Below are 25,713 nucleotides of genomic sequence, written 5' to 3' on the forward strand. Positions count from 1 at the left end.
AGAAGGAGCCAGAATTTACCAATGTACATTGCCAAAGAGCCACAGTAACACGTCAGCAGCCCCCCATCAGCTCCCCCACCCGATCCCAGCGCCTCCCACCCACCGGCAGCCCCGGTGATCAGCTGTTTGGTGGTGTGCAGGAGGGTTGGAGGAGCGAGGGCAGAGCAGGCTCAGGGAAAGGGGCGAAGTGGGGGCAGGGCCCGTGGCAGAGCCAGGGTTTGAGCAGTAAGCACGCCCCGGCACACTGGAAAGTTGGCACCTGTAGCTCCAGCCCCGGAGTCTGTGCCTATACAGGGAGCCAAATAAGAACATAAATGATAATATTAACTTCTGAAGAGCTGTATGTGGCTCCGGAACCACAGGTTGGCCACCCCTGGTGTATAGCTGAAAGCAGCCTCAGTCAAACCCCCCCCCCCCCTTATATATTATGTACAGGGTATATGATTATACATATAATCGTGGGATGGGGACAGATTGTATATTATATAATCTGAGCAATCAGAGCCTGTGTATAGATATAATCTATCCCTAGATCGTTCGTATTTATATAATATAACATTGGGGTAGGGGATAGATTATACGTGTGGTATCTGATTGCTGAGATCCCATATGTAAATAACAGCATGTCCCTTATAGATTATATATCGAGAGAGCAATCATGTCCCTTCCCAGCCTTCATTTGATCGCTTCATGTCTGGTCAGTTTCACTCCCTTCCTTGACAGGCCCTTTTCCGGGCTCTTGTTTTTGTTGGCGTCTTTCCCACAGCAGCAGGGAGGGGAGAGAAACCCCTGTCTAAAGTGTACATTTTTAACAGTGAGAGTAATTAGCCATTGGAACAATTCAGCAGGGGTCATGGTGGATTCCCCATCACTGACCATTTTAAAATCAAGGTTGGATGGTTTTTCTAAAAGATGTGCTCTAGGAATTCTTTTAGGGGAGTTCTATTGTCTGTGTTATGAAGGAGGCCAGACTAGATGATCACAATGATCCCTTCTGGAATCTGTGAATCTATGTAGCACGGTTGGGAAACCACATAGCCTAGCAATCTGATTCAGAGTTCCTCTGTGAAACCACTTCTGAAATTGATGAGGTTTCAAGTTGCTCATGACAGCCAGTAGGAATAACAATAACAGTAGCAGCCTCAGATAAAAATCCTTGATTAACCTGACCTATCACCCTCCCCAGAGCCCTTAATAAGAGGTTGAGCCCTGCGTGCTGCAGCTGAGAACTTGACTTCTCTAGATTAGGGCTCTGATTTTGCCTCTGTGAAACAAACATTAAGCCCTAGAGATGCACAGGATGCCGACTGAGAACACAGCCATCCTTCTACAGTGTGTGAAGAGTACTATACGAGAATAAAGCCATTCCCTCAGGTTAAAACAAATGCAGGGAAATCCACCACAGGGGAAAGGGAAGGGGTAGCCATCTGTAAGTAGGCTTAGCAGAAGTCAGTTTTTCTTTTTGTATAATTAGGATGGATAAGATCAATGTTTATTGTAAAGCAGCTCTTTCGATTTTTATCAATTTAGATTTTCACAGTTGCAGGTTAAGTTATGGGGGGGTGAAACAATAATTATTTAATAACAGTAGACTCTGACATTCAAAAGGTTCAAGGTTTATAACCGTTCAAACACAAATTGTCAGCATCACATGTCAAAAAAACTCTCAAGCAGCGTTTTTCTTACTTTGCCTAGATGTAAATTTCAATTATTATTGAAGGAAATATTTGTCAGTTTGTGTGCGTACAGCGAAAGTGACATTTACAGATAAAACTCTAATTCCCATGAGCCTTGATGTAAGTTCCTCCATTGGGAACAGACATTTGACAGTGGGCCCTGCAGTCTAGCAGACAAAGGTCTAACACAATCCAGTGGCTGGAAGTGGAAGCTAGACACAGTCAGACTGGAAATAAGGCATAAGTGAGGGGAATTCACTGTTGGAACAATTTACCAAGGGCTGTGGTAGATTCTCCATCCCTGGCATTTTAAAATGAAGGTTGGATGTTATGGTAGCATGGCCTAGTGAGTAGAGCACTGGGTTGGGATTCAGGAGACCTGCGTGTTACTCCTGGCTCAGCCACTGGCTTGTTGGGTGACCCTGGGCAAGTCACTGTCTCCCACTGTGCTTCAGTTTTCCCCTTCTGTAAAATGGGGCTAGTGAGCCTGACTTCCTTTGTAAAGTGTTCTGGAATTTATGAGTGTGTGTGACTTCAGAGCTGGGGTAATTATTGCACACCCTTGTTCAAACAGGGGTGCTGTCTTGTGTCCTAGGCAATCCAGAGAGCAGGGGAACTGAACCCAGGAGTCCTGGCTCCCGGCCCCCTGTTCTAACCACTAGCCCCCCACTCTGCTCCCAGAGCCAGGAATAGAACCCAGGAGTCCTAACACCCATATCTTTCTGGTCCAGCCATCCGCTGAGGTCCTTTGCAAGGTAACCTCCAGCTAACCTGTCTTCCTTCTCCCCCAGGATTCAGGATATCCTCCTGTGGGTGACGTTCGAGACCCCCGGCCACGCAGAATATGGTCCAAGCACAGAGACCTGTCGCTCCCTGTTCCTAAGTTCAAAGTAAGCAGGGCGAGGTTTGCCTGGTCTCAGCTCCCCAACATGGCATCAAGCTCCCCTCTGCCGCTCCCCGAGCCAGCCTCAGGAACATTACTGCCGCAGCTACTAATCCTTCAGCTGGGCCATTCCCATCTGGATGTCTGCTGGGATCTAGCCACCTTCCAGAGCCTTTTGCCCACTGGGGGCTGCTGTGTAGTGAAGAGGGGTAGATGGGATTCTCCCCACATGGGCCTGCATTGGAGCCAGTGCCCCCTAGAGGGGAAAGGCCCTGTGTCCCATTCCCTACCTCCTGAGCCAGCCAGTCCCCAACACGGGCTGGATGGGAACCAGCGTCTCCTAGAGGGGAAAGGCCCCGTTTCCCATTCCCCATCACTTGAGCCAGCCAGTCAGTCCTCCTGCCCTGGTGCTGGATCACAGTTGATGCACCCTAGGTGGGAAGGGGCCCATTCTCTGTCCCCCAAGCCAGCTAGACCCCCACCTTGGGCTGGAGTGGAGCCAGCACGCTCTAGAGGGGAAAGGCTCCAGGTCCCATTCCCCCTGCCTGGAGGCAAATGGGGGTCAGTGTGTGGGTGCTGATCTCTCCCCTCTGCCTGGTGGCAGCTGGACGAGTTCTACATCGGGCAGATCCCGCTGAAGGAGGTGACTTTTGCCCGGCTGAATGACAACATCAAGGAGCCCTTCCTGGCCGAGATGTGCAAGAAGTACGGGGAGATCGAGGAGATCGAGATTCTCTACAACCCCAAGAACCGCAAGCACCTAGGCCTGGCCAAGGTGCTATTCACCAGCACGCGCGGAGCCAAGGAGACCGTCAAGAACCTGCATAACACCACAGTCATGGGCAACATCATCCACGCCCAGCTGGACATCAAAGGTACCAGCCCCACCTTGGAGCCCTCCCCTCCCCTCGGGCCTCATGCTCCCCATTGTGGTTCATTCCTTTCCCTGTGGGTCAGTTCCCCAGCCGGTGCAAATCACTGTCGCTCCTTCAAAGCCAATGGGAACTAAGACAATGTAGCAGTGTCGGGGGCTCAGTAGGGAGTGTGCCCCAGCTGGGGATCTGGGCCCTAAACTGGCAACAGGATGCCAACAACTTTCTAAGAAACATGGCCGAAATCTCTTAGGTCAAAGACCCCCCACGTGGCAGTGGTGGCTGCACTCGCAGAAGGGCTGAGGGCAGGGGACTCTTAGGTGCTGTTCGGAATCCAGAGCCTGCATCTGGTCTGACCTTCTGGATAACCCAGGCCCTGGGGTTCCTGCCTCCAACCCATAGCTCCTGTCAGCTAGAGCAGATCTTGTCACCATCCAGTCACCTGGGAAGCATCCTCTGCAGGAGGTGTCTTGTATTTTAAATGCCTCCTCCTTGGGGTCAGAGAGTGCTTCTCCTCTCTGACCCCTGGCATCTCCCCATTGGGGCTGGTTTTCTCTGCTGGGATCCTGGGGTAGCTGGCTCCTCTTTGTGTGACAACAGAGGGAAATCCCAGATCAGACCCTTGCACCGGTAGGGTGTCATCGTTTCAGGCCAGAAGGGACCAATGGGTCATCTAGTCTGGCCTCCTGTACGTCCCAGGCTGGTGGTCTGTGCCCATACACCCCTATACAGAGCCCAGAGGCTTTAGACTAAAGCAGCTCAGTCTTCAGGAAAGTAAATGGTGCCGTGGGGAGTGATCAAGGGGGCAGCCGTAGGGTAGGGGAGATAAGATAGCCAGCAGGGTGACCCAGCTTAAGCCCCAGCTTCCTTCCGGGGGAAGCTGCTGGGACAAAGGATGGCTGGTTGCTCCTGCCTTTCACTCATCCTTGTGTCATCCCCATTCCATAAATGACCCCAGGTGTGCCAGGATTCTGTGTCCACCTGGCTTCCTGTTCGCTAAGAATCCCACTCTGTCTTTCCACCTTAGCTGAGCAGTTCTGTCAGCAGCCTGGAAAAATGGGGTGGGTGCCATTTAGTTATATGTGGTACCACTGTTGCGCTCTGCCCCAGAAGTGGCTGCATCATGAATCGTCTACAAGAATTACCATGCCTGACCTTGTTCTGTCAAATGTGCTCTCACCCTGCCCCTGCAGGACAGCAGCGGATGAAGTACTATGAGCTGATCGTCAATGGCTCCTACACCCCTCAGACTGTTCCCACCGGGGGCAAATCTCTGAACGAGAAATTCCCAGCGCCTGTGGCCCAGGCTGAGACGGTACAGGAGGCTGGTGGGGTGGGCTGGGAGCCAGGCTCTTACTCCTTGTCTCAGATTCAGGCACCGACGTCCAGGTGTAGGAATGGGAAATAGGTAGCCTGACTTGTCAGAGCTACAAACTGTTCTCCAGCTGCCCAAGAGGTGGCTGCATCTCCGCTCCAGGCAAGCCATCCCTGTGCAGCATTGTGTGCAGCCGTTATCCTGCAGCACCGCCCCAGAGCTGGCTGCATCTCACCACCGGGTGAGCACTGTGTAGCTGTCCCTCATATGCTTCTCCTCAGAGGTGGCTGCATCTGAGTACCTGGTGAGCCATCCCTGTGCAGTGCTGTGTGTGGCTATTCCCCAGCTGCCCTGCCCCAGAGGTGGCTGCATCTCAGAGCCGGGCGAGCCGTCCCATCCCCATGCGGTGTCGCTGTGTGGTAATTCCCAGCTGCCCCACCCCAGAGGTACCAGATGTCTTTAAACTTCTCTTCCTTCCTCTTGTAGTCAGAGTCCCGACGGCGCCAGTCCACTGACTCCTCCTACTCAGGCAGCACTGTGGGTTCAACGCCTGGCAATGGGACCCCTTGCTCTCAGGACACCCCATACTCCAGTGCTCGCCAGGATACCCCCTCGTTCTATGGTCAGTTTACCCCCCAGTCGTCCCAGGGGACCCCGCACACCCCCCGAGGAGGAACGCCGTATTCCCAAGACTCGGCCTACTCCAGCAGGTACCTACTCTGCATTCTCTGCTGGACCCGTGCACAGCATCCCTGTGCCATTGGCGCTCACGCCAGGCAGCTGGGCTGGAGCTGTGGCAGGAGCAGGATAGGCGCTTTCCCTGGCAGTCAGTTCTGGCCCCAATGCCCCAGTGTGGCACTAGGGGACGCTGTGCTGCAGGGAGCAGGGCAGGGCCTCAGTAGGGGTCACTAATCCCTGGCAGTCAGGGCGGGCCCCAGTGCAGTGCTAGGGGGCGCTGTGTTGTAGGGCAGGGTGCGCTCTCCCCAGGCCCCAGTGCGGTGCTAGGGGGCGCTGTGTTATCGGGCAGGGTGCGCTCTCCCCTAGCCCCACCCCGGCGCTAGAGGGCACTGTCCTCGGGCCCCAACGCGGCGCTAGGGGGCGCTGTGCTGCAGGGCGGGGCCTCAGTAGGGGCCGCTCTCCCCTGGCAGCCAAGATTGGCCCCAGTGTGGCACTAGGGGGCGCTGTGCTGCAGTGAGCAGGGCAGGGCCTCAGTAAGGGGTGCTCTCCCCGGGCCCGAGTGCGGCGCTAGGGGGCGCTGTGCTGCGGGGCGGGGCCTCAGTAGGGGTGCTCTCCCTCGGCAGTCAAGGCTGGCCTCGGTATGTCAGTGCTGGATGAGCCAGCTCTGTGCGGCGTTGTGTGTGGCTGTGATCCTGCTGCCCCAACCCAGCAGTGGTCGCAGCTCAGCGCGAGCGGCGATGGGTCTAACAGCTGTTCCTGTGGTGCCCGGGTTTCACTGCCTGTGTCTCCCCCACCCCCGTCTCCTAGGCAAGGCACGCCCAGCTACTCCAGCTGTCACCCGGAGCCGACCTACAAGTCCCGCAGGCATGAGAACAGCTACCCGGAGTCGTACTCCCGCCGGCATTACTCTTCCTCCTCTTCCTCCTCCTCCTCTTCCTCCACGGCTGCCGCTGCCACGGCCACCTCCTCCTCGCACTACCGCCCCAATGACCCGCACTACTCGCCCTACAACCAGCAGTTCGAGGGGGCAGGCGGGCGCTACCAGCGCCGCCACTCCTCTGAGGGACGCTCTTCCTCCCACCACGCCTCCTCTTCCTCCGCCCACCGCTCCCACCAAAGAGAGGACTCCAGTTACCACTCTCGGCACCGGGAGCGCCCCCAGCGGGACGATCCCACCCCTGCTCCCTCCTCCTCTTCCTCTTCCTCCTCCTCTTCCTCTTCTTCCTCCTCCTCCTCTTCCTCTTCCTCCTCCTCCTCCTCTGCTTCCACCACGGCAGCGTCTTACCCCGTGGCCCCAGCCACTCCGGATGGGACCCTCTTCCAGAACAGCCACAGCTTTGGCCAGCAAGGGGAGCCCTTTGCAGCCCCCGGTGCCATCTACCCTCCCTACCCGGCCCCCCCAGAGCCCTTCCCGCTACCCCCGGAGCCACACCCCTGTGATCAGGATTACCGGCTGCTGCCCACGGCCGAGACCTTCGCTGCCAACTCCCTGCCCCCCACGGAATTTCTGGCTCAGGAAAGCAAGGAAGAGCCCAGCCCCGCAGCTGCCAGCACCGAAGATCAGGCCCAATCGCTGGCCCCCCAGGCCTCACCAGCCCGTGTGGGCTCCCCAGCGCCAGAGACCACCAATGAGAGCGTCCCGTTTGCCCAGCACAGCAGCCTGGACTCGCGCATTGAGATGCTGCTGAAGGAGCAAAGATCCAAGTTCTCCTTCCTCAATTCAGATACGGAGGAAGAGGAGGAGGAAGGGGGCAAGGCGGGAGCCAAGGGGGCAGAACCGCATGGGCCCTGCACCCCGCCCCCACCCCTGCCCATCAGCTTTGAGGATGTGGTGCCAGCTCCGGACGCCGGGGTAGAGTCGCCCAAGGCCAACGGGCAGGACAGGGTGAGATGCTGCTCCTGCGGTCTGGAAAGGGGGTGGGGCTGGGAGTCAGGACTCCTGGGTTCTATCAGCAGTTGTCGGAGGGGAGTGGGATCCAGTGGATTAGAGCAGGGGGGCTGGGAGCCAGGACTTGTGGGGATGATGTGGGTTTGGAGAGGAAGGGGAAGGGTTAGGATTGTTGTGGGAGGAGAAGTGGGGGTGGGAGTGCTCGGGAGGGGGAGGCCTGTTGCTGGAACAGCGGGGGTGTGTCCTAACCCCACCTCCTTCCTCAGGCCTCCCAGCAGTCATCGGGCGAGGACATGGAGATCTCGGAGGAGGAGGCAGAGGATGAGCCCACGGGGTCGGCGCCGGCCGATCCACACTTCCCGGTGTTGCCTGCAGGCCTTGCCCACCTCCCGCTGGGTGTCTCGGCCTTCGCCCACCCGCCAGAGCCACCCTCTACCTACCCACTGCAGCCCCTCATGTCAGTGTCCCTGCCCCACCTGACAGGCGAGGCCGACTACTCCCAGGCCCCGCCACCCCACCACCTGCAGGCGCCGGGCCTCCCGGACTATGGTGCACAGGCAGGCGCAGGGGGCACAGGACCTGGGGCGGCTGCTCCTCCCCACATCTATGACTTCGTTAATTCCCTGGAGCTGATGAACCGGCTGGGCAACCAGTGGGGTGGGATGCCCATGTCCTTCCAGATGCAGACCCAGATGCTGAGCCGGCTGCACCAGCTGCGCCAGGGCAAGGGGCAGTATGAAGAGCCCTTCCCCTACCATCAGGAGGCAGCGTTCGCCAGCCACCCACTCTACGGGCACTACCTACTGGATCAGGACAACCGCCACTTCCCGAGAGACCAGCTTTTCCTGCAGCAGCCGGCCAGCACCGAGGAGCCACCGCCCGGCTCGGAGCAGCCCCTGCCTCCACCACCCCCCTCACAACCGCAGCGGCTGCTGGACTACCGGGCAGCGACGTGGGGCTACCAGGAGGAGGCGCCCTGCGACCCACATGCCTCCACTGTGGACAGCGTCCTGGCCACCCTTACGCAGGAGATGAAGAGCATCATGCAGCGTGACCTCAACCGCAAGATGGTGGAGAATGTGGCCTTCAGCACCTTCGACAAGTGGTGGGAGCGCAAGGAGCAGAAGGCCAAGGTGAGAGCGCAGGAGCCCACCGCTGTTGGAGCTCTGGGGCCTCCTCTGCCTCCAGCCCCTTGTGAGTTGGAGTAGAGGGCACCCCCAACCTCCAGGCCCAATATCTGCCCCTCCCCACCAACCCTTTGGGAACACCCCCCACCAGCAGCCTGCTGGTGTTGGAGGAGTATGCCCCTCCAGCCCTGCAGCTATGGGCCCCTCCAGCCCTTTTAGCTCCCCCTCGACTTCCCCATGTCCACACCCCTCAGTGCATCAAGCCGCTACTTGGCCCTGTTACTGACTCGCCCTGGCGAGCGTGGGCGTGGGTTCCGTTTGTCGGAGTTGGGGCTGGAAGTCAGGACATGCCTGGCTTCTGTTCCACCCTTGGGAGGGCAGTGGGGTCTGGTGGGTTAGAGCAAGGGGGGCTGGGAGCCAGGACTCCTGGGTTCAGTGTATGCTCCCCCAGCCTGTGCCGTTCCCAAGGCAGAACTCAGCCCCTCCACCCCTGACATGGGGCCTTGTCATGGTGGCTTTCGGCAGAGTTACTAATAGGGTGTCCTGCCTGCAGCCCTTCCAGAACGCGGCCAAGCAGCAGGCCAAGGAGGAGGAGAAGGAGAAAACCAAACTCAAAGATCCGGCCCTGCTGTCCTTGGTCGACTGGGCCAAGAGCGGTGGCACTGTGAGCCTCGAGGGCTTCAGCTTCGGAACTGGCCTCCGTGGGGCACTCAGGCTCCCGTCCTTCAAGGTGAATGCACCTGAACTGCCTGGGAATGGGCATGGGCCTTTCCCCTTTGGGGGCGCTGGCTCTGCTCCGGTCTCAGGGCAGGGGACTGGCTGGGTCGGGGGAGAGGGAATGGACATGGGCCTTTCCCCTTTGGGGGCGCTGGCTCTGGTCCGGTCTCAGGGCAGGGGACTGGCTGGGTCGTGGGCGATGGGCGGGAATGGAGATGGGGCCTTTCCCCTTTGGGGGGGGCGCTGGCTCTACTCCGGTCTCAGGGCAGGGACTGGCTGGGTCGGGTGGGGGTGGGGGTGGGGGGGGGAAGGGAATGGACATGGGGCCTTTCCCCTTTGGAGGACGCTGCTCTTAGCCTGTCAACTCCCCAAGCTGTTCCTGTCCCTGGCAGCCCCTGTGCTCTTTGCAGGTGAAGAGGAAAGAGCCTTCTGAGATCTCGGAGAGCAGCGAAGAGGTGCGACCCCGGCCTTCCACTCCCGCAGAGGAGGAGGAGGATGGTGAGCAGTGTCAGCGGGGCTGGGAGTTCCATCCCAGCCCTGGGAGGGGAGTGGCAGTTTAGTGGGTGAGAGTGGGGAGGCTGGGAACCAGCACTCCTGGGTTCTGTCCCCAGCTCTGGAACAGGAGTGGAGTCTTGTGGGTTAGAGCAGGGGGGGCTTTGAGTCAGGACAGTTGGGTTCTGTCCCTAGCACTGGGAGGAGAGTGGTCTTGTGGGTTAGAGCAGGGGGGGCTTTGAGCCAGGACTCCTGGGTTCTGTCCCTAGCACTGGGAGGAGAGTGGTCTGGTGGGTTAGAGCAGGGGGGGCTTTGAGCCAGAACTCCTGGGTTCTCTCCCCGGCTCTGGGAGGGGCGTAGGATCTGGTGGATTGGAGAAATGGTTGGTGGAGTGGGGGCACAGTCTGCTTGGCAGCCAGGACTCCTGGTTTCATCTCCCTGCAAATGTTCCCTTTAAATCCCTGCCCTTGCCCCTCGCAGACAAGGAGGCTGCCCAAGGACCAAAGGGATCCAAGCGGGACGAAGAGTGGATCAAGGCACCGGGCAAGCGTCGGAAACTCTTCTGCCTGGACAGCGAGGGGGAAGAGACCTCTGAAGAGTCATCCTCGGAGAAGGTGAGAGCAGCCATCACTTCTAGCCCATCTCCAGCAGTCTGTTCTCCGGCAGAGGTAGAGACACCCTGTCAGGGCCCATCTGCTGTGCATGCAATCCCTTCCCTGGCTGCCTGCCTCAGTTTCCTCTCCCCATTTGAAGACTTCATCTCCCAGGTAAGTTGAGGGTGGTTTGCCTGGGGATCAGGGAAAGCCCACAAAGGTAGAAGATTCTCCCAGCCTTTCCAGAACCCCAAGAGTTCTCTCCATGTAACCTATTTCATCCTTTCAAGGAGGAGGAAGAGGATGAGCAGGAGGAAGAGGAGGAGGAAGAGGAGGATGCAGCACACAGTGACAAGGAAGAGGAATCAGAAGGTAAAAGAACTGGGATGTTTCCCATTGTTTCCACTAGGGGGCACTGTGCTGCAGGGAGCACAGTGGGGGCTCAGCAGGGGTACTCCCCGCTGGCAGGCAGGGCTGGCTCAGTGTGGCACTAGGGGGCGCTGTGCTGCAGGCAGTTGGGTGTGGGTTCGGCAGGGGGCGCTCACCCCTGGCAGTCCGTGCTGGCCCCGGTGCCCAGTATTACCAGCACATGAAGAGCGGCAGGTGAGGCAGAAACCAGACCTCTGATGTTCAGTGGTTATCAAAAGTCCTGGCTCCCCTTCAGCAAGAGTCAGAGCATGAACCCCGGTGCTCTGGCTCCCTCCTTCCCCTCTGTGCATCCAGCCCAATGCAGGAGTCTCCATCGCTTCCCCCTGAAATATTGAATGTTTGTTGGGGGCTGTTACCCAGCTGCCCCTCGAGACTGGGCGAGCCATTCCCAGGTGATATCACTGTTCCTCAGCTGCCCAACCCCAGAGCTGGCTGCGTCACAGTGCCAAGCAAGCCGTCACTGTGCGGCTGTTCCCAGCTGCCCCGCCCCAGAGGTAGCTGCATCTCAGCAATAGATTGCTATACAGTGGGGACTGAGCTGCCCTCGCTTTGCCTAGAAGCAGCAGAGAGCGAGGACTCCTCTGTATACTCCCTCTACGAGGAATCGGACGAGGACAGCGACAGTGCTTCGGACTCTGAGAGCAGCTCGTCCTCTTCCTCCTCCTCCTCGGACGAAGCTGAGAGCGTAGAGGGGACAGCTGAGGACACCATGGATGAGTCCACCATGGACAGCTGCCCCGTGGAGCCAGCAGGGAAGGAGAGCAAAGTAGAGGCCTTGGCGGGCATGGAACTGGAGACGGTCAAAGAGGCCACGCTAGGTACATAGCCAATTACGTCCATCATCTCAGGAAGGGCAGGATCATCCCCAACCGTCTGCTCCCTGGCAGAGATGGAGATGCCCCATCTGGGCCCATCTCGCTCGTTCCCACCCGGGGCAGGATCGTCCCCAACCGTCTGCTCCCTGGCAGAGATGGAGATGCCCCATCTGGGCCCATCTCGCTCGTTCCCACCCGGGGCAGGATCGTCCCCAACCGTCTGCTCCCTGGCAGAGATGGAGATGCCCCCTCTAGCAGGAGCGGAGGGTTGTTGGAGATTGGGGATATCGTGCCATGTGTCGGGGCCAAGGGAGCAGGATGGGGGCCATGTTGGGAAGGGGTTGAGCTGACAAAGACTCTTCTGGCTGAGGCCTGTGGTGGGAGGCACTGAAGCGGGGCGCGGTAAGGGCCAGGCCAGGAGGCAGTGAGGGGCCCTGGGTTCCATCTTGGTGTGTGGTTGGGGGTCACTAACCCCCTGTGATCTCCCTCCTCACAGAGCCCACAGTGGAGCAGAAAGCCGCCCCCCAAGAGGAGCGTGAGGCTGAGCTGGCTCCCCGCCCCTCCTCGCCCATCCCCCTCCTGCCACCTCCCAAGAAGCGCCGGAAAACAGTCTCCTTCTCAGCCCCCGGCGAGGAGGAGGTGGCCAAGGTGGGGGCAGAGAAGGTGGCCGAAGCTGCCCCGTCCCCACTTCCCCTTCCTCCCCCACCACCACCCCCTGCCGAGGAGCTAGCGCCTCCTGCAGTAGTGCCTGTGGAATCTGCATCGCCGATGCCCCAAGTGCCCTTAGCGCAGGACACCCCCCGCCCTGCCACGCCGCCCCCTGCCCCCAAGCCTCCTGTCAGTGGGGGGCGTAAGCGGGAGCCCCCCAAAGCCAGCCAAAGAACCATCAGCAACCTGCCGGCCGACCACGCCTCGCTGGTGAAGTGCTGGGCTGAGGAGCCGCCTGCTGGCAGCGGACGCCGTCGCTCCCGTTCCCGCTCCTCAGAGCCCCCACGCCCTCTAGCCAGCGGGGAGGCCGAGCGGCTGCGGCTACGAGAACAGCTGGGCGCCTCGTCCCTCCTGGAGCTGGCAAACCAGCCCGAGGCGGGTGGCGTGGACCTAGCCGTGCTGGCAGACATCGCCCTGAAGATGCCCATTGGCCGCGCCAAAGAGGAGACTGAGGATTCGGAGGGCACGGAGACGTCAGATGAGGCAGAAGAGCAGTCGCCCCCCCGTGCTCTGCCTGCACCCCGAGACAGCATCCTCCTGGAGCACAACTATGCCATGGCTGTGAGAGCGACGCCGCCAGCTCCCCGGAGAGCAGCCAAGGCCGAGGAGGAGGCCCCGGGCCCAGCTGAGGTGCTGCGGGTGGATCTCTTTGGCGGGCACGTTGGGGAGGTGCTGGAGGCGCCGGAGGAGGTGGTGGCTGAGGCCAGCGAGGCCAAGGCTGAGCCAGAGGTGGGCGCCCTCCTGGCATTGGCTGGGGAGGAGCGGGCCAGGAGGAATCGACACCGAGACAAAGAGGAGGCACCGGACTCCCCGGCCTCGGAGCCCTGCCCCTCAGAGAGTGAAGAGGAGGAGGAGGAGAGCGAGGATGCTGATGCTGGCGAGACGCGCCGGCGGACGCTGCGCTCCCACTCGCACAAGCCTTGGCCCCAGCCCCTTCTCTCCTTTGAGACCCGCAGCGAGTTCGAGCAGATGACCATCCTCTATGACATCTGGAACTCGGGTCTGGACGTGGAAGACATGCACTATCTGAAACTCACCTACGAGCGCCTGCTGCAGGAGGACAACAGCACTGACTGGCTCAACGACACCCACTGGGTGCACCACACCAATATCCTTACTGTAGAGCCTCTGGGGGTATTGGCTCCCATCCCACCCCAGGTGGGGCTGGGGGCGCTGGCAACGTGACATGGGACCTTTCCCCTCTAGGGGGTGCTGGCTCCCATCTTGTCCAGGACGGGGCTGGCTAGTTCAGAGGTGGGGAAGGTGAGAGGGGGCCTTTCTTCTGTAGGGGGTGCTGGCTGCAGTCTGGCCCCAGGTGAGGGACCTGCTGGCTTAGGGAGGGAGAAATGGGCCACAAGGGGTGCTGGCTCCCATAAGGCCCCAGAGGTTTAGTAGTCAGCTGAATGGCTGGTGTCCTGTAGAACACGAGATTGTGGGATCTGTACCCTGTGGCCTGAGTGGTGGGCATCCCTGTCTGCCCCTGTTGGCACAGCCTGACGCAAATGTGCCCCCTGGCTGCCAGCCCTAGAGAGGCTGAAAGGCCCATGGATCCTGTCCCCTGGAGGGGATGAGAGGTCTGGGCACTTTGGTCTCTCCCAGCTGTCCTTTTCCTTAACTCCTGCCTCCACTCACCAACATCGCCAACCCCAAGCGGAAGCGGAAGTCGTCGGACCTGCGGGAGCACCAGACTGGCTGTGCCCGCAGCGAAGGCTACTACCCCATCAGCAAAAAGGAGAAGGACAAATATCTCGACGTGTGTCCTGTGACGGCACAGGAGCTGGAGGTGATGGACACCCAGGTATCAGGAGCGTCCCGGGCAGCCTGAGCCCCTGGCAGAGATGGAGATGCCCTGGGGGGCGCATCTCACCATCCCCACCTGGGGCAGGATTGTCCCTGATTGCCTGTTCCCCTGGCAGAAATGGAGATGCCCCAGTCAGGCCCATCTCATCTGTCCCTACCCAGGGCACGTCATCCCCAACAGCCTGTTCCCTTGGCGGAGATGGAGATGCCCCAGCTGGGCCAGTCTCTCCAGGGGGCAGGATTGTCACCTGGCAGAGGTGGAGATGCCCCAGCCAGGCCCATCTTGCCTGTCTCCACCCAGGACTGAATCATCCCGAACTGCCTGTTCCCCTGGCAGACATGGAGAGGGGGTGTGGGCATTTCACTGGTCAGTGATGTGACCCCTTTTGGGGGGACAGATGTTCTAACCCCGTCTCCTGCCGTCTCCTAGGGCACCAACCGCATCCTGTCAGAGCGGAGGTCGGAGCAGCGGCGCCTGCTCAGCGCCATCGGCTCCTCCGCCATCCTGGACAGCGACTTGCTGAAGCTCAATCAGCTCAAGGTACGTGCTCAGCGCTGTGGCTCCTTGGTGAGGCAGGACCAGCTTCCCTGGCTATGGAAGGGCAGAGAATGTCCTGGGAGCCAATGACCTCAACGCACTAGGGCAAGGGTTCTCAAACTGGGGGTTGGGACCCCTCGGGGTCACGAGGTTATTACCGGGGGAGGAGGGCTATGAGCTACCAGCCTCCGCCCCAAACCCTGCTTTGCCTCCAGCATTTATAGTGGTGTTAAATATATAAAAAGTGTTTTTCATTTATATGAGGAGGTTGCACTCAGAGACCTGCTGTGTGAAAGGGGTCACCAGTACAAAAGTGTGAGAGCTACTCCACTAGGGGGCGCTGTGCTGCAGGGTACGGGGCAGGAGCTCGGTGCAGGGACACGACTGCCCCCTAGGACCCGTGTGTCCCGGTCACACCAGCACTGTCACCCTCCTGTCCCCCCTCACTCCAGTTCCGTAAGAAGAAGCTGCGGTTTGGCCGGAGCCGTATCCACGAGTGGGGCCTGTTCGCCATGGAGCCGATCGCAGCAGATGAGATGGTGATTGAGTATGTGGGGCAGAACATCCGACAGGTGAGTCCGGGGGTGCGGCAGTGGCACCGCCCTATTGGTGCCAGGCGGTGTGTGTGTGTGTGGGGGGGGTGAAATTGGCAAGGGTCAGTCCCCCAGTTGCCCGACCCCACAGGTGGGTGCATCTCAGCACCGAGTGAGCCATCTGTGTGCAGTGTCGCTGTGCGACTGTTCTCCAGCTGCCCCTCCCCAGAGCTGGCTGCAATTCAGTGCCAGACAAGCCGCTGGGGTGCAGCTGTTCCCGCAGGGCAGTGTGTAGCCCAGGCTGTCCGTGTCTTCACCGCTCTCCTCATGCCCATAGGTGGTGGCCGACATGCGGGAGAAGCGTTACGTGCAGGAGGGCATTGGCAGCAGCTACCTGTTCCGTGTCGATCACGACACCATCATTGACGCCACCAAGTGCGGCAACCTGGCCCGCTTCATCAACCACTGCTGCACGGTGAGGGGGCGGGGCTGCTGGCTTCTCGCCCTGGTGGGGAGGTGCCCGTGGGCTCAGAGAGGGGGACAGAGCTGCTGGCTTCTCACTTGGGGTGACGCCTGTGGACTCAGGGAGGGGGACAGAGCTGCTGGCTTCTCACCCGAGGTGACTCCTGTGGGCTCAGGGAGGGGGACAGAGCTGCTGGCTTCTCACTTGGGGTGATGCCCGTGGGCTCAGGGAGGGGGACAGAGCTGCTGGCTTCTCACCCGGGGTGGCGCCTGTGGGCTCAGGGAGGGGGACAGAGCTGCTGGCTTCTCACTTGGGGTGATGCCCGTGGGCTCAGGGAGGGGGATAGAGCTGCTGGCTTCTCACCCGGGGTGGCGCCTGTGGGCTCAGGGAGGGGGACAGAGCTGCTGGCTTCTCACCCGAGGTGACTCCTGTGGGCTCAGGGAGAGGGACAGAGCTGCTGGCTTCTCACCCGGGGTGGCGCCTGTGGGCTCAGGGAGGGGGACAGAGCTGCTGGCTTCTCACCCGGGGTGGCGCCTGTGGGCTCAGGGAGGGGGACAGAGCTGCTGGCTTCTCACCCGGGGTGGCGCCTGTGGGCTCAGGGAGGGGGACGGAGCTGCTGGCTTCTCACCCGGGGTGACGCCTGTGGGCTCAGGGATGGGGACGGAGCTGCTGGCTTCTCACCCGGGGTGGCGCCCGTGGGCTCAGGGAGGGGGACGGAGCTGCTGGCTTCTCACCCGGGGTGGCGCCCGTGGGCTCAGGGAGAGGGACAGAGCTGCTGGCTTCTCACCCGGGGTGACGCCCGTGGGCTCAGGGAGGGGGACGGAGCTGCTGGCTTCTCACTCGGGGTGACGCCCGTGGGCTCAGGGAGGGGGACGGAGCTGCTGGCTTCTCACCCGGGGTGACGCCCGTGGGCTCCGGGAGGGGGACAGAGTGGCTGGCTTCTCACCCGGGGTGGCGCCTGTGGGCTCAGGGAGGGGGACAGAGCTGCTGGCTTCTCACCCGGGGTGGCGCCCGTGGGCTCAGGGAGGGGGACAGAGCTGCTGGCTTCTCACTCGGGGTGACGCCCGTGGGCTCAGGGAGGGGGACGGAGCTGCTGGCTTCTCACCCGGGGTGACGCCCGTGGGCTCAGGGAGGGGGACGGAGCTGCTGGCTTCTCACCCGGGGTGGCGCCCGTGGGCTCAGGGAGGGGGACGGAGCTGCTGGCTTCTCACCCGGGGTGACGCCCGTGGGCTCAGGGAGGGGGACGGAGCTGCTGGCTTCTCACCCGGGGTGACGCCCGTGGGCTCAGGGAGGGGGACAGAGCTGCTGGCTTCTCACCCGGGGTGACGCCCGTGGGCTCCGGGAGGGGGACAGAGTGGCTGGCTTCTCACCCGGGGTGGCGCCTGTGGGCTCAGGGAGGGGGACAGAGCTGCTGGCTTCTCACCCGGGGTGGTGCCTGTGGGCTCAGGGAGGGGGACAGAGCTGCTGGCTTCTCACCCGGGGTGGCGCCCGTGGGCGGCGCCCGTGGGCTCAGGGAGGGGGACAGAGCTGCTGGCTTCTCACCCAGGGTGGCGCCCGTGGGCTCAGGGAGGGGGACAGAGCTGCTGGCTTCTCATCCGAGGTAGCGGCTGTGGGCTCAGGGAGGGGGACAGAGCTGCTGGCTTCTCACCCGGGGTGACGCCCGTGGGCTGAGGGAGGGGGACAGAGCTGCTGGCTTCTCACCTGGGGTGACGCCCGTGGGCTCAGGGAGGGGGACAGAGCTGCTGGCTTCTCACCCGGGGTGACGCCTGTGGGCTCAGGGAGGGGGACAGAGCTGCTGGCTTCTCACCTGAGGTAGCGCCTGTGGGCTCAGGGTGGGGCCTCAGCACCTGTTGAGTTGGGGTGAGGGCATCTGTGCTACAGGCTGTTCCTTATTCCCTCCCTCTACAGCCAGGCCCGGATCAGGTGGCTTTGTGAGCGTCTGTGTACACAACGCCCTGGGTAGGGGTCGGAGCCATTGGGCCGGGCTGCTCTGTCCCTGGATCTGTTCATCCATCCACCCAGGCTCTGTCTGCTTCCACCCGTCCCTCCCTCCCAGCTCTTTGTGTGTCTGTCCCTCCGTCAAAGCTTTGTCCTTTTCTGTTTGTCCCTCCATCGCTCGTCTCCAAGCGTGGTCTGTCAGTCTGGGCCACCCAGCTTGTATGGCCCCGCTTTACAGCTGGGGGAGCCACGCCCGGAGATAGGCAGTGACTGCATTCACATGGAGTCAGTGGCAGAGCCGGGATTGATCCCCAATCTCCTGGGTCCCTCCCCTCTGTAGCTTGTGTACCTATGAGAGGAGGGCTCGAGGGCGCTGCGGGTGGGCTCTCCATATCCCCCCGGGAGGGCCCATCCAAGCTGAGGGGGTGGGGGGAATAATGTGGTTGTCGCTCACCCACTCTCTGTATCCCTCAGCCCAACTGCTATGCCAAAGTGATCACCATAGAGGCTCAGAAGAAGATCGTCATCTATTCCAAGCAGCCCATCAGTGTCAACGAGGAGATCACCTACGACTACAAGTTCCCCATCGAGGAGAACAAGATTCCCTGCTTGTGCGGCACAGAGAACTGCCGCGGCACGCTGAACTGAGGCCGTATTTATTGTGTTCCCTGCCCCGTCCTCCGGCGCCTGGTAATGGGGCCCGCGGCCAGTCGGTTCTCTGCCAGGATCCGCCCTTCTCCAGGGGAAGCCAGCTCCGGATTCAGGTTGTCTTTAGTGACCCCCCAGCCCCTTGCTGATTGGCTCCAGAGTCAGCGTTGGCAGCGTTTTGGCATGAGCTGATTTGGAAGCAGCTTTGCCCAGGCAAGACTCATTCCTTCCCCACCTACAACTCCCAGCATGCAGCTCTGCTTAAGACCAGGGTGCTTGACCCAAATCCCCAGGATGCTTTGGGGGCAGAAGAGCAGAGTGCATGCTGGGAGTGGAGCTGCCCTCTTTCCACCACAGTTGGGAGTTTTGCTTTGCATTTATATTCCCTGCCTCTGAAGAGGAATTTGGGTCCTTGCCTGCAGGACCCCTCCCTTCTCCCCTGTCCTCCTGCTTAATGGACACCTGTCGCCACCCAGTTGTCAGGGGAAGGTAGCTGAACATGGTGGGAAATGCTATGGTCTTGCCATTGGTGTGACCATAGTACGCAAGCAGCTGAAAGCGCCGGCAATGTCTCTAACCACCCAAGGGGTCGGAGTCCAAAGCATTAGAGCCTGAAGCAGACTCTTCCTGTCCCTCTGTCTGTTTGTCCCTGCTGCTCTTCCCACCCGCACCAGGTAGCTCCCGAGCGCTCTCTGTGGCGGGGCAGGATCTGTTTAGCATGGTTGCGTTTTTACTGTTCTGTTCCCTCCCTCATCAGTTTTGTAACAGGTGCCACTCCTGATTCACTCCACTATGAACACCGCCTCCGTCCTTTGATTACAGTGCCTCGCAAAGTCCTGCGTCACTTTAGCTTTAGTGCCCTGACATTTCTGTGGAGAAATCGTTCCCTCTGGACAAAACAAAACGATACCCAGTCCCCTCTCAAATAGAACAGAACCAATCAGATCACTTCATCTCCATATCCTGCTGCCAATCAGTGTGCACCCCTCCCTCCCCCCGACATATTAAAAAATAAAATACAAACACAAATAGATAATAATAAAGGGGCTGGATTCTCCTCTCGCTCACCCCGGTGTCGCTCGGGCAGAGTGTATCACCAGCGTAAGCCGAGACCAGAATCAAGACCCCCTGTTAATTTTTCTTTAGGAGAAGAAAGTTGTGTATATATTCCAGATGGACTGGCTGTTTCTTGTAGAAACACACAAAAGTAATTGGTATGTAAATATTCTTTTTGTTATTTTTCCCCTTTTCTGACTAAAAAAGAGAAAAATGGTTGTAAATAAGTTATCCTTTTTCCCCTTGCCCCAGTTTAATTTCCTTTGATGTGAAGTTTGCTTTGTTACCCCTGGGGTGAACAGAAAGCCCTTAATGGATGGGCACTGGAGAAAATACAGTTTGTTGAGTTGATTTTTTTAACGGGAGTCGGTTCTGAAAGACGGGAAAACAGGAAATCTGGTTTGTGGATATGGAGCCAATCTTGCCCCAACTTTTGTAGTGTCGTTCGCGAGTCTCAGCGTGATGCTGGGTGGGTTTATGACTTTGTTTTCAAAAGATGAATGCTCCTCCCCGGCGGATTTTGTCAAGGTGGCTGGACTATCTGGGGTCCAATCTATGAGATGTTGATTTGCCTTCAGCTCTGTGTTTTGATGGGATTTTGTTTGGGAAGGCAGTTAAATTTCTGTCCCTGTTTCTGAGCTTTGGGCTGGTCTGTGCTAAAGCGTAAATCACCAAATCTTGTTTGTTGTTGCATCTGCCTTTTCGAGGTTTGGATTTTCCACATCTACAGTTCCATCCCCAAATTCGCTTCTCATTTAGTTTTGCGTTCACCTCAGATTATCCATGTATCCATCCGCAAATTCTCTTCTCTCATCCACAGGGCCGATCTAGATGCCAATGCATTCCCCTTCTTATATGGGACTCCGAGGTGTAAAGCCAGAGCTGAGATCGACAGCCAATTTATCACCCTTAGCGCTGTTCTCCTTTGCCAGCCAAGTATCTGCTTTTCCAAAATGGCTAGTGATTTTTGGGGTGGCTAGCTCGAGATTCCACACAAATATCTGGCTTCCAGGGGGCAGATAGTCAGGATTTCCTGAAAGTCAGGTCCCTTTCAGATGTCAGTATGGGCACCCCAGAAATAGCAGTGTCTGAAGAATCAAGGCTGTTCTTTCCTCAAGTCTGCTTCAATAACTTTTTGCCTTGAGCTCAAATCTATCTCCTGGTGACTGTCAGAAGAAGGCCTCAACATCTCATGAGATTGAACCGCCGAACCTTGGCTGTTGGAAATCTTCCTGGCTTTGATTGGAAACTGCTTTGCCTCTGCCATCATATCGCCGTGCTGTCAGTCTGGCAGCGGCTGTCTCTGTCCCCCGGAGAGTTCTTAGCAAATGGAATTGAATTGGGTAAAAGTTCATCTGAGATGGGCAGTGGGAGAATCTTGGAGTAAATCCAGAGTGACTGCACTGGGTTCTGCAGGACTATGGCCAAATTCTGATCCCAGTTACACTAGCCTCAACCTGGAGAGACTCCATTAAAGTCACTCCAGATTTCCTCTGGTGTAACCAACTTTTGTTGGAATCAGTGGAATCGATTGCAGATTCTCGCTGGCATCAACAGATTCAATCTGCCCGTTTCTGTAGAGCGACATTTACGACCAATTTATTTTTCGCTGAATCGTAACTGAGTGTCTATCTTGTCCAAATTCCGCACCACGCACAGTGAAGACATCTAAACCTGCCGTTCCCCCTGCAACTCGCTAGACAGAAATACACCAACCAAGGGCTATAGACTCGAACCTCTTAACCCACTGAAACTGGCAGTTTCCTCTGTGTATTGTTTAAATCAGCTTTAATACAGTGCACAACTTTTCCTCCCAGTGAGATCATCTTGGACATCTGGGTGCATAGGAGACTAGAAGGAAAGGCCTCTTTTTAAAACGTTACACTCAAGCTCCAATGAAACTCATGTCCCTGATGTGTCCCCTCTTTCGAGTGGGCCCTAAGCCAGGAAGAAATCTCCGTAGCGCCTGCGATACGGGGCATTTAACATGCGCCTAACAACTCAGAACTCCTCCATTTTGAAGCTGGTTTACAGACTTTTAAATCCGCCAGCTCCTTATTTAGTTTTTTTTAACTGTTTCCGTCTGCAGTGGTTTGTAACTTGTCTCATTTTCTCAGCACTGATTTTAATCTCTGGGCTCGCTTCTAGCTTTTGGTGTCGGAGCAAACGTTTTTGCCACTCCAGCTCTGCAAAGGTGTGGGGAGAATGGGGACCTCCTGTCAACTCAGAAAGCCAGATTTCAGGCCCTTGCTCTGGGGTGTGCATATTAGCCAAGGCTTTTAGACGAGTCTCTCAAACTTTCTGAAGCTCCCGTGGTCACTTCGAGACACACAGGATTTAGAGTCAGGTCCAGATTCTCGACGTTATATAGACATCTGACTTCGGTGGGTGTGGGCCAGAGCTCCTGTGTCTCGTTGGATCTCAGCGATCCCTGGATCTTTCCAAAGCAGACCACGAGATTGAGATTCAGTGATAAATGGGAGTCGGGTTTCTAAATCGCCCTGGTTGGAAAGGCACCCCTGGTGATGAGGAGTAGGCTTTTGAAAAATCACAGCTTCATTGTTTGCTCCACAGCTCATCCAGGAGGGAGAAAATCAATTTCAAACCCCATCTACTATGAGGAATATCTGCCCATTCCGATCTGTGACGGGCATGAATCACCCTGCCATCTGACCCTCCCCCCCAATTATTTTGTTTTTCTTTTTTTTTTTTTTAGTTAACACCTCTTCTTGATTTAATTCTAAGCCACAAACTCTTCCCCACTTAACTCCCCAGACATCCCCTATGAATGGTAAGCGATGCCAGCCCATCTGACGGACTTTGATTTAAGAGTCAGCCAGGCCTGTGTCTTGTCTCCATCCCAATTTGTCAAAGACCTTGTCCGTTTCCGTTGGAACTCACCAACCTTGCGTTCAGCAATCACATTAAGTAGGTCTCTTAAACAGCTGCCTGTTGTCTGAGATTTCTTTCCCATCTGCCTTTGAGGGTTTGGCTGTCTTGGGTATGAGAGGCTTTGGGATCTCTTTTCTCCCGTCTCAGCTGAACCGTTGCTTTCTTGGAAATAAACCCCAAAGAAGGAATCCTCCTCCGGGGAGGGGGGGGGGGCACAAACAGTAGCCAGAACTAGACATGGATGCAAAGCAGTTTCCAGTGATCTCTGTCCAAGCTTCTGAGCCGAGAGGAACCAGATCAGAAACTCAGATGGGAGAAGAGATCACCCTCTATCTCGGTATCGGACAAAACCCCACACAGAACCGACTCCCAGCGCTCTAGGGTAGGTCAAAAAACACTCCCTGAAAGGTTCCCCCTCTCTCGATGTGTGTTGGGCTCAGAGAGTGAAGAAAACACACATTCCCCTACCCCTCCTTCACCAAAGTAGGAGCGATCTCCCTCCGCTCTCTCTTTAATTTACTGTCCTCAGTTTCCTACTGTACATATGTTAATACGTTGTGGATTCAATACTTGGTGCCGGACAAGCACATTTTTATAAATGTCATTAAACTTTTATTGTAAAAAAAAAAAAAAAAAGAAATACAGACACCCAAAGGGGGGTAATTTATATTTTTTCTTACCCTGGTTGTGGGTCTCAGGTTTTCGTGTGTCTCTCGCCCCTGCCATCTGTGTGTGTGAGAGAGAGAGACTGTGTGTGATTGGCTGTTCTTCCAATCTCGACCAGGATTGGCTGGCTCGGGTGGGGAATGGGACATGGGGCCTTTACCCTCTAGGGCAGAGGCGACCAAACTTTTTGGCCTGAGGGCGGCATTGGGTTTTGGAAATTGTATGGCGGGCCAGTTAGGGGAGGGGGTCGTGCCCCCACAACCACCCCCAGACACTCCTCTCCCCATCAAACCCCTTCTCTCATTCCTGAGGGGCCCCCCTGAGACCCCTGCCCCATCCAACCATCTCTTCTCCCTGTCCCTGACTGCCCCCCTGAACTCCTGTCCCCTGCCACCCCATCCAACCCCCTTCCTTCCTGACTGGCTCCCCTGGGATTCCCTGCCCCCATTCAACCCCCTACTCCCCACCCCGACCCGTATCCACACCTGTGCCCCCTGACCACCACCCTGAACTCCCCTGTCCTCTATCCAAGCCCCCCTGCTGTGTGCCCCCTTACCGTGCTGCCCAGAGTTTGCCCACCCCTGCTCTAGGGGGCGCTGGCCTTGATCCAGCCCCAGGCCAGGAGACTGGCTTGCTTGGGGTGGGGAATGGGACATGGGGACTTTTCCCCTCTAGGGGGTACCAGCTCCAATCCAACCCCAGGATGGGGGACTGGCTGGGCCTGGGGGTGGGGAATGGGACAGGGACCTTCCCCCCTCAGGGGCTCAGGCTCTGATCTGGCACAAGCGTTCCCCCTGATACCCGCCCATGCCCTGCTGGTGGCAGACACCCAGCGGTTTGCAAGCGAAAGTGGCTCAGTGTGTGAAAGAGGAACCCCGGGGTCTGGTTACGGCTCCTTGTGTCACCTGCTGGGAGCAGCGCAGGCCCGTAAGGTAAGAATCCCCCCTGCTCTGCCCTGTGCTGGCTTGGAGACCCCCATGTGGCTGGAGCTGGGGTTCAGCGAGGGGCTGAATCCCTGCTGGAACAGGTGCTGCCCCCAACGAATAGCCTCCGAGCAGGGGGGGCTGGGAGCCAGAACGCCTGGGTTCTCTCCCCAGTTCTGGGAGGGGAGTGGGATCTAGTGGGTTAAAGGGGGGGGGGGCTGGGAGCTAGGACTCCTGGGTTCTATCCCCAGCTTTGGGAAGGGAGTGGGGTCTAGTGGGTTAAAGTGGGGGGGCTGGGAGCCAGGACTCCTGGGTTCTATCTCCAGCTTTGGGAAGGGAGTGGGGTCTAGTGGGTTAGAGCTGGGGGAGCTGGGAGCCAGGACTCCTGGGTTCTATCTCCAGCTTTGGGAAGGGAGTGGGGTCTAGTGGGTTAGAGCTGGGGGAGCTGGGAGCCAGGACTCCTGGGTTCTATCCCCAGCTCTGGGAGAGAAGGGGGTCTAGTGGTTAGAGTGTGGGGCACGGGGCTGGGAGCCAGGACTCCTGGGTTCTATCCCCAGCTCTGGGAGAGAAGGGGGTCTAGTGGTTAGAGTGTGGGGGACGGGGCTGGGAGCCAGGACTCCTGGGTTCTATACCCAGCTCTGGGAGGGGAGGGGGTCTAGTGGGTTAGGGTGGGGGGAGCTGGGAGCCAGGACTCCTGGGTTCTATACCCAGCTCTGGGAGGGGAGGGGGTCTAGTGGGTTAGGGTGGGGGGAGCTGGGAGCCAGGACTCCTGGGTTCTATCCCCAGCTCTGGGAAGGGAGTGGGGTCTAGTGGGTTAGAGTGTGGGGGACGGGGCTGGGAGCCAGGACTCCTGGGTTCTATCCCCAGCTCTGGGAGGGGAGTGGGGTCTAGTGGTTAGAGTGTGGGGGACGGGGCTGGGAGCCAGGACTCCTGGGTTCTATCCCCAGCTCTGGGAGGGAAGGGGGTCTAGTGGGTTAGAGTGTGGGGGACGGGGCTGGGAGCCAGGACTCCTGGGTTCTATCCCCAGCTCTGGGAGGGAAGGGGGTCTAGTGGTTAGAGTGTGGGGGACGGGGCTGGGAGCCAGGACTCCTGGGTTCTATCCCCAGCTCTGGGAGGGAAGGGGGTCTAGTGGTTAGAGTGTGGGGCACGGGGCTGGGAGCCAGGACTCCTGGGTTGTTGTTCCTCTCCCTACACTTAACCCCACTCACCCCCCGCCTTTATTTTAAATCCAGTAAGTGCCGCAGCCGGGCTGCTGCCCATTGGCCGCAATGGGGCGCTCGGTGCAGGTGGGGGAAGGAGCGGGGCGCAGCCGCCCCAGATCCGGGGAGGTGCGGAGGATAGGGAAGTGGCTCTGCATAGCGGAAAAAGGACCTGTCAGTCACGGGGCTGAAAGAGGTAGTGGGGGGGGGGGGGGGCGGCAGACTGGCGATCCCAGCCTGGAACTTGAACGGGTCCAGTTGCCCCTGCACGTGGTGTTCCTCCCGGCCACGCTCCCCCCAGCCTGTGCACCCCACATGGACTCAGAGAATAGAAAGATGGGGCAAGGCCCTGCCCCACTAGGGGGTGTCGGCTCGGTGGGGCTGCCCGGCTGGGTGACGAGCAGGGTCTAGGTTCTTGCTGCCCACCCCCCCGCTCCGGGACTGAAATCGCTTCGAGGTAGGAGATGCTGGGGCTGCCCCGCGAGCACCTACAGAATCCAGGGAGAAAGGGGAATAGAACCCAGGAGCCCTGGCTCCCTCCTCCAGCCCCCGCCTTGCTCTACCCATTAGACCCCACTTCCTTCCCACAGCTAGGGAGAGAACCCAGGAGTCCTGGCTTCCAGCCCCTCCCCCTGGTCTAACCCACTAGGCTCCACTCCCCTCCTGGAGCTAGAGGAGAACCCAGGAGTCCTGGCTCCCAGCCCCCCCCCCCGCTCTGTACCCCCTCCCCTCCTGGAACTGGGGGGAGAACCCAGGAGTCCTGGCTCCCTCCCCCTCCATACCCCCTTCCCCTCCCAGGGTTGAGGAGAGAACCCAGGAGTTCTGGCTCCCTCCCTCCTCCCCCCCCCGCCCCAGCTAGGGAGA

General features: G+C 58.7%; 1 protein-coding gene across 4 annotated transcripts in view; it reads left to right on the top strand.

Annotated features, from left to right (window-relative positions):
- The window catches only part of SETD1A (SET domain containing 1A, histone lysine methyltransferase), a 36,474-nt gene extending 13,734 nt beyond the window's left edge, over positions 1-22,740 (top strand). For 2 of the 4 annotated variants that reach the window (XM_050956660.1, XM_050956658.1), the window contains 17 exons: positions 2,468-2,566; positions 3,164-3,434; positions 4,625-4,746; positions 5,233-5,456; positions 6,232-7,309; positions 7,579-8,445; positions 8,993-9,169; positions 9,567-9,654; positions 10,129-10,262; positions 10,532-10,613; positions 11,228-11,488; positions 11,982-13,301; positions 13,822-13,991; positions 14,424-14,534; positions 14,984-15,103; positions 15,402-15,539; positions 17,940-22,740. In XM_050956660.1, the coding sequence (XP_050812617.1) occupies positions 2,468-2,566; positions 3,164-3,434; positions 4,625-4,746; positions 5,233-5,456; positions 6,232-7,309; positions 7,579-8,445; positions 8,993-9,169; positions 9,567-9,654; positions 10,129-10,262; positions 10,532-10,613; positions 11,228-11,488; positions 11,982-13,301; positions 13,822-13,991; positions 14,424-14,534; positions 14,984-15,103; positions 15,402-15,539; positions 17,940-18,113 (5,436 nt within the window). In that variant the 3' untranslated portion in view covers positions 18,114-22,740. The remainder of the gene's footprint in view (positions 1-2,467; positions 2,567-3,163; positions 3,435-4,624; positions 4,747-5,232; positions 5,457-6,231; positions 7,310-7,578; positions 8,446-8,992; positions 9,170-9,566; positions 9,655-10,128; positions 10,263-10,531; positions 10,614-11,227; positions 11,489-11,981; positions 13,302-13,821; positions 13,992-14,423; positions 14,535-14,983; positions 15,104-15,401; positions 15,540-17,939) is intronic. The other 2 variants (XR_007774883.1, XM_050956661.1) reach the window with 2 other exon arrangements.
- Positions 22,741-25,713: the final 2,973 nt, after the last annotated feature.

Source organism: Gopherus flavomarginatus, chromosome 5 (genome assembly GCF_025201925.1).
Source record: "Gopherus flavomarginatus isolate rGopFla2 chromosome 5, rGopFla2.mat.asm, whole genome shotgun sequence".
NCBI lineage: Eukaryota > Metazoa > Chordata > Testudines > Testudinidae > Gopherus > Gopherus flavomarginatus.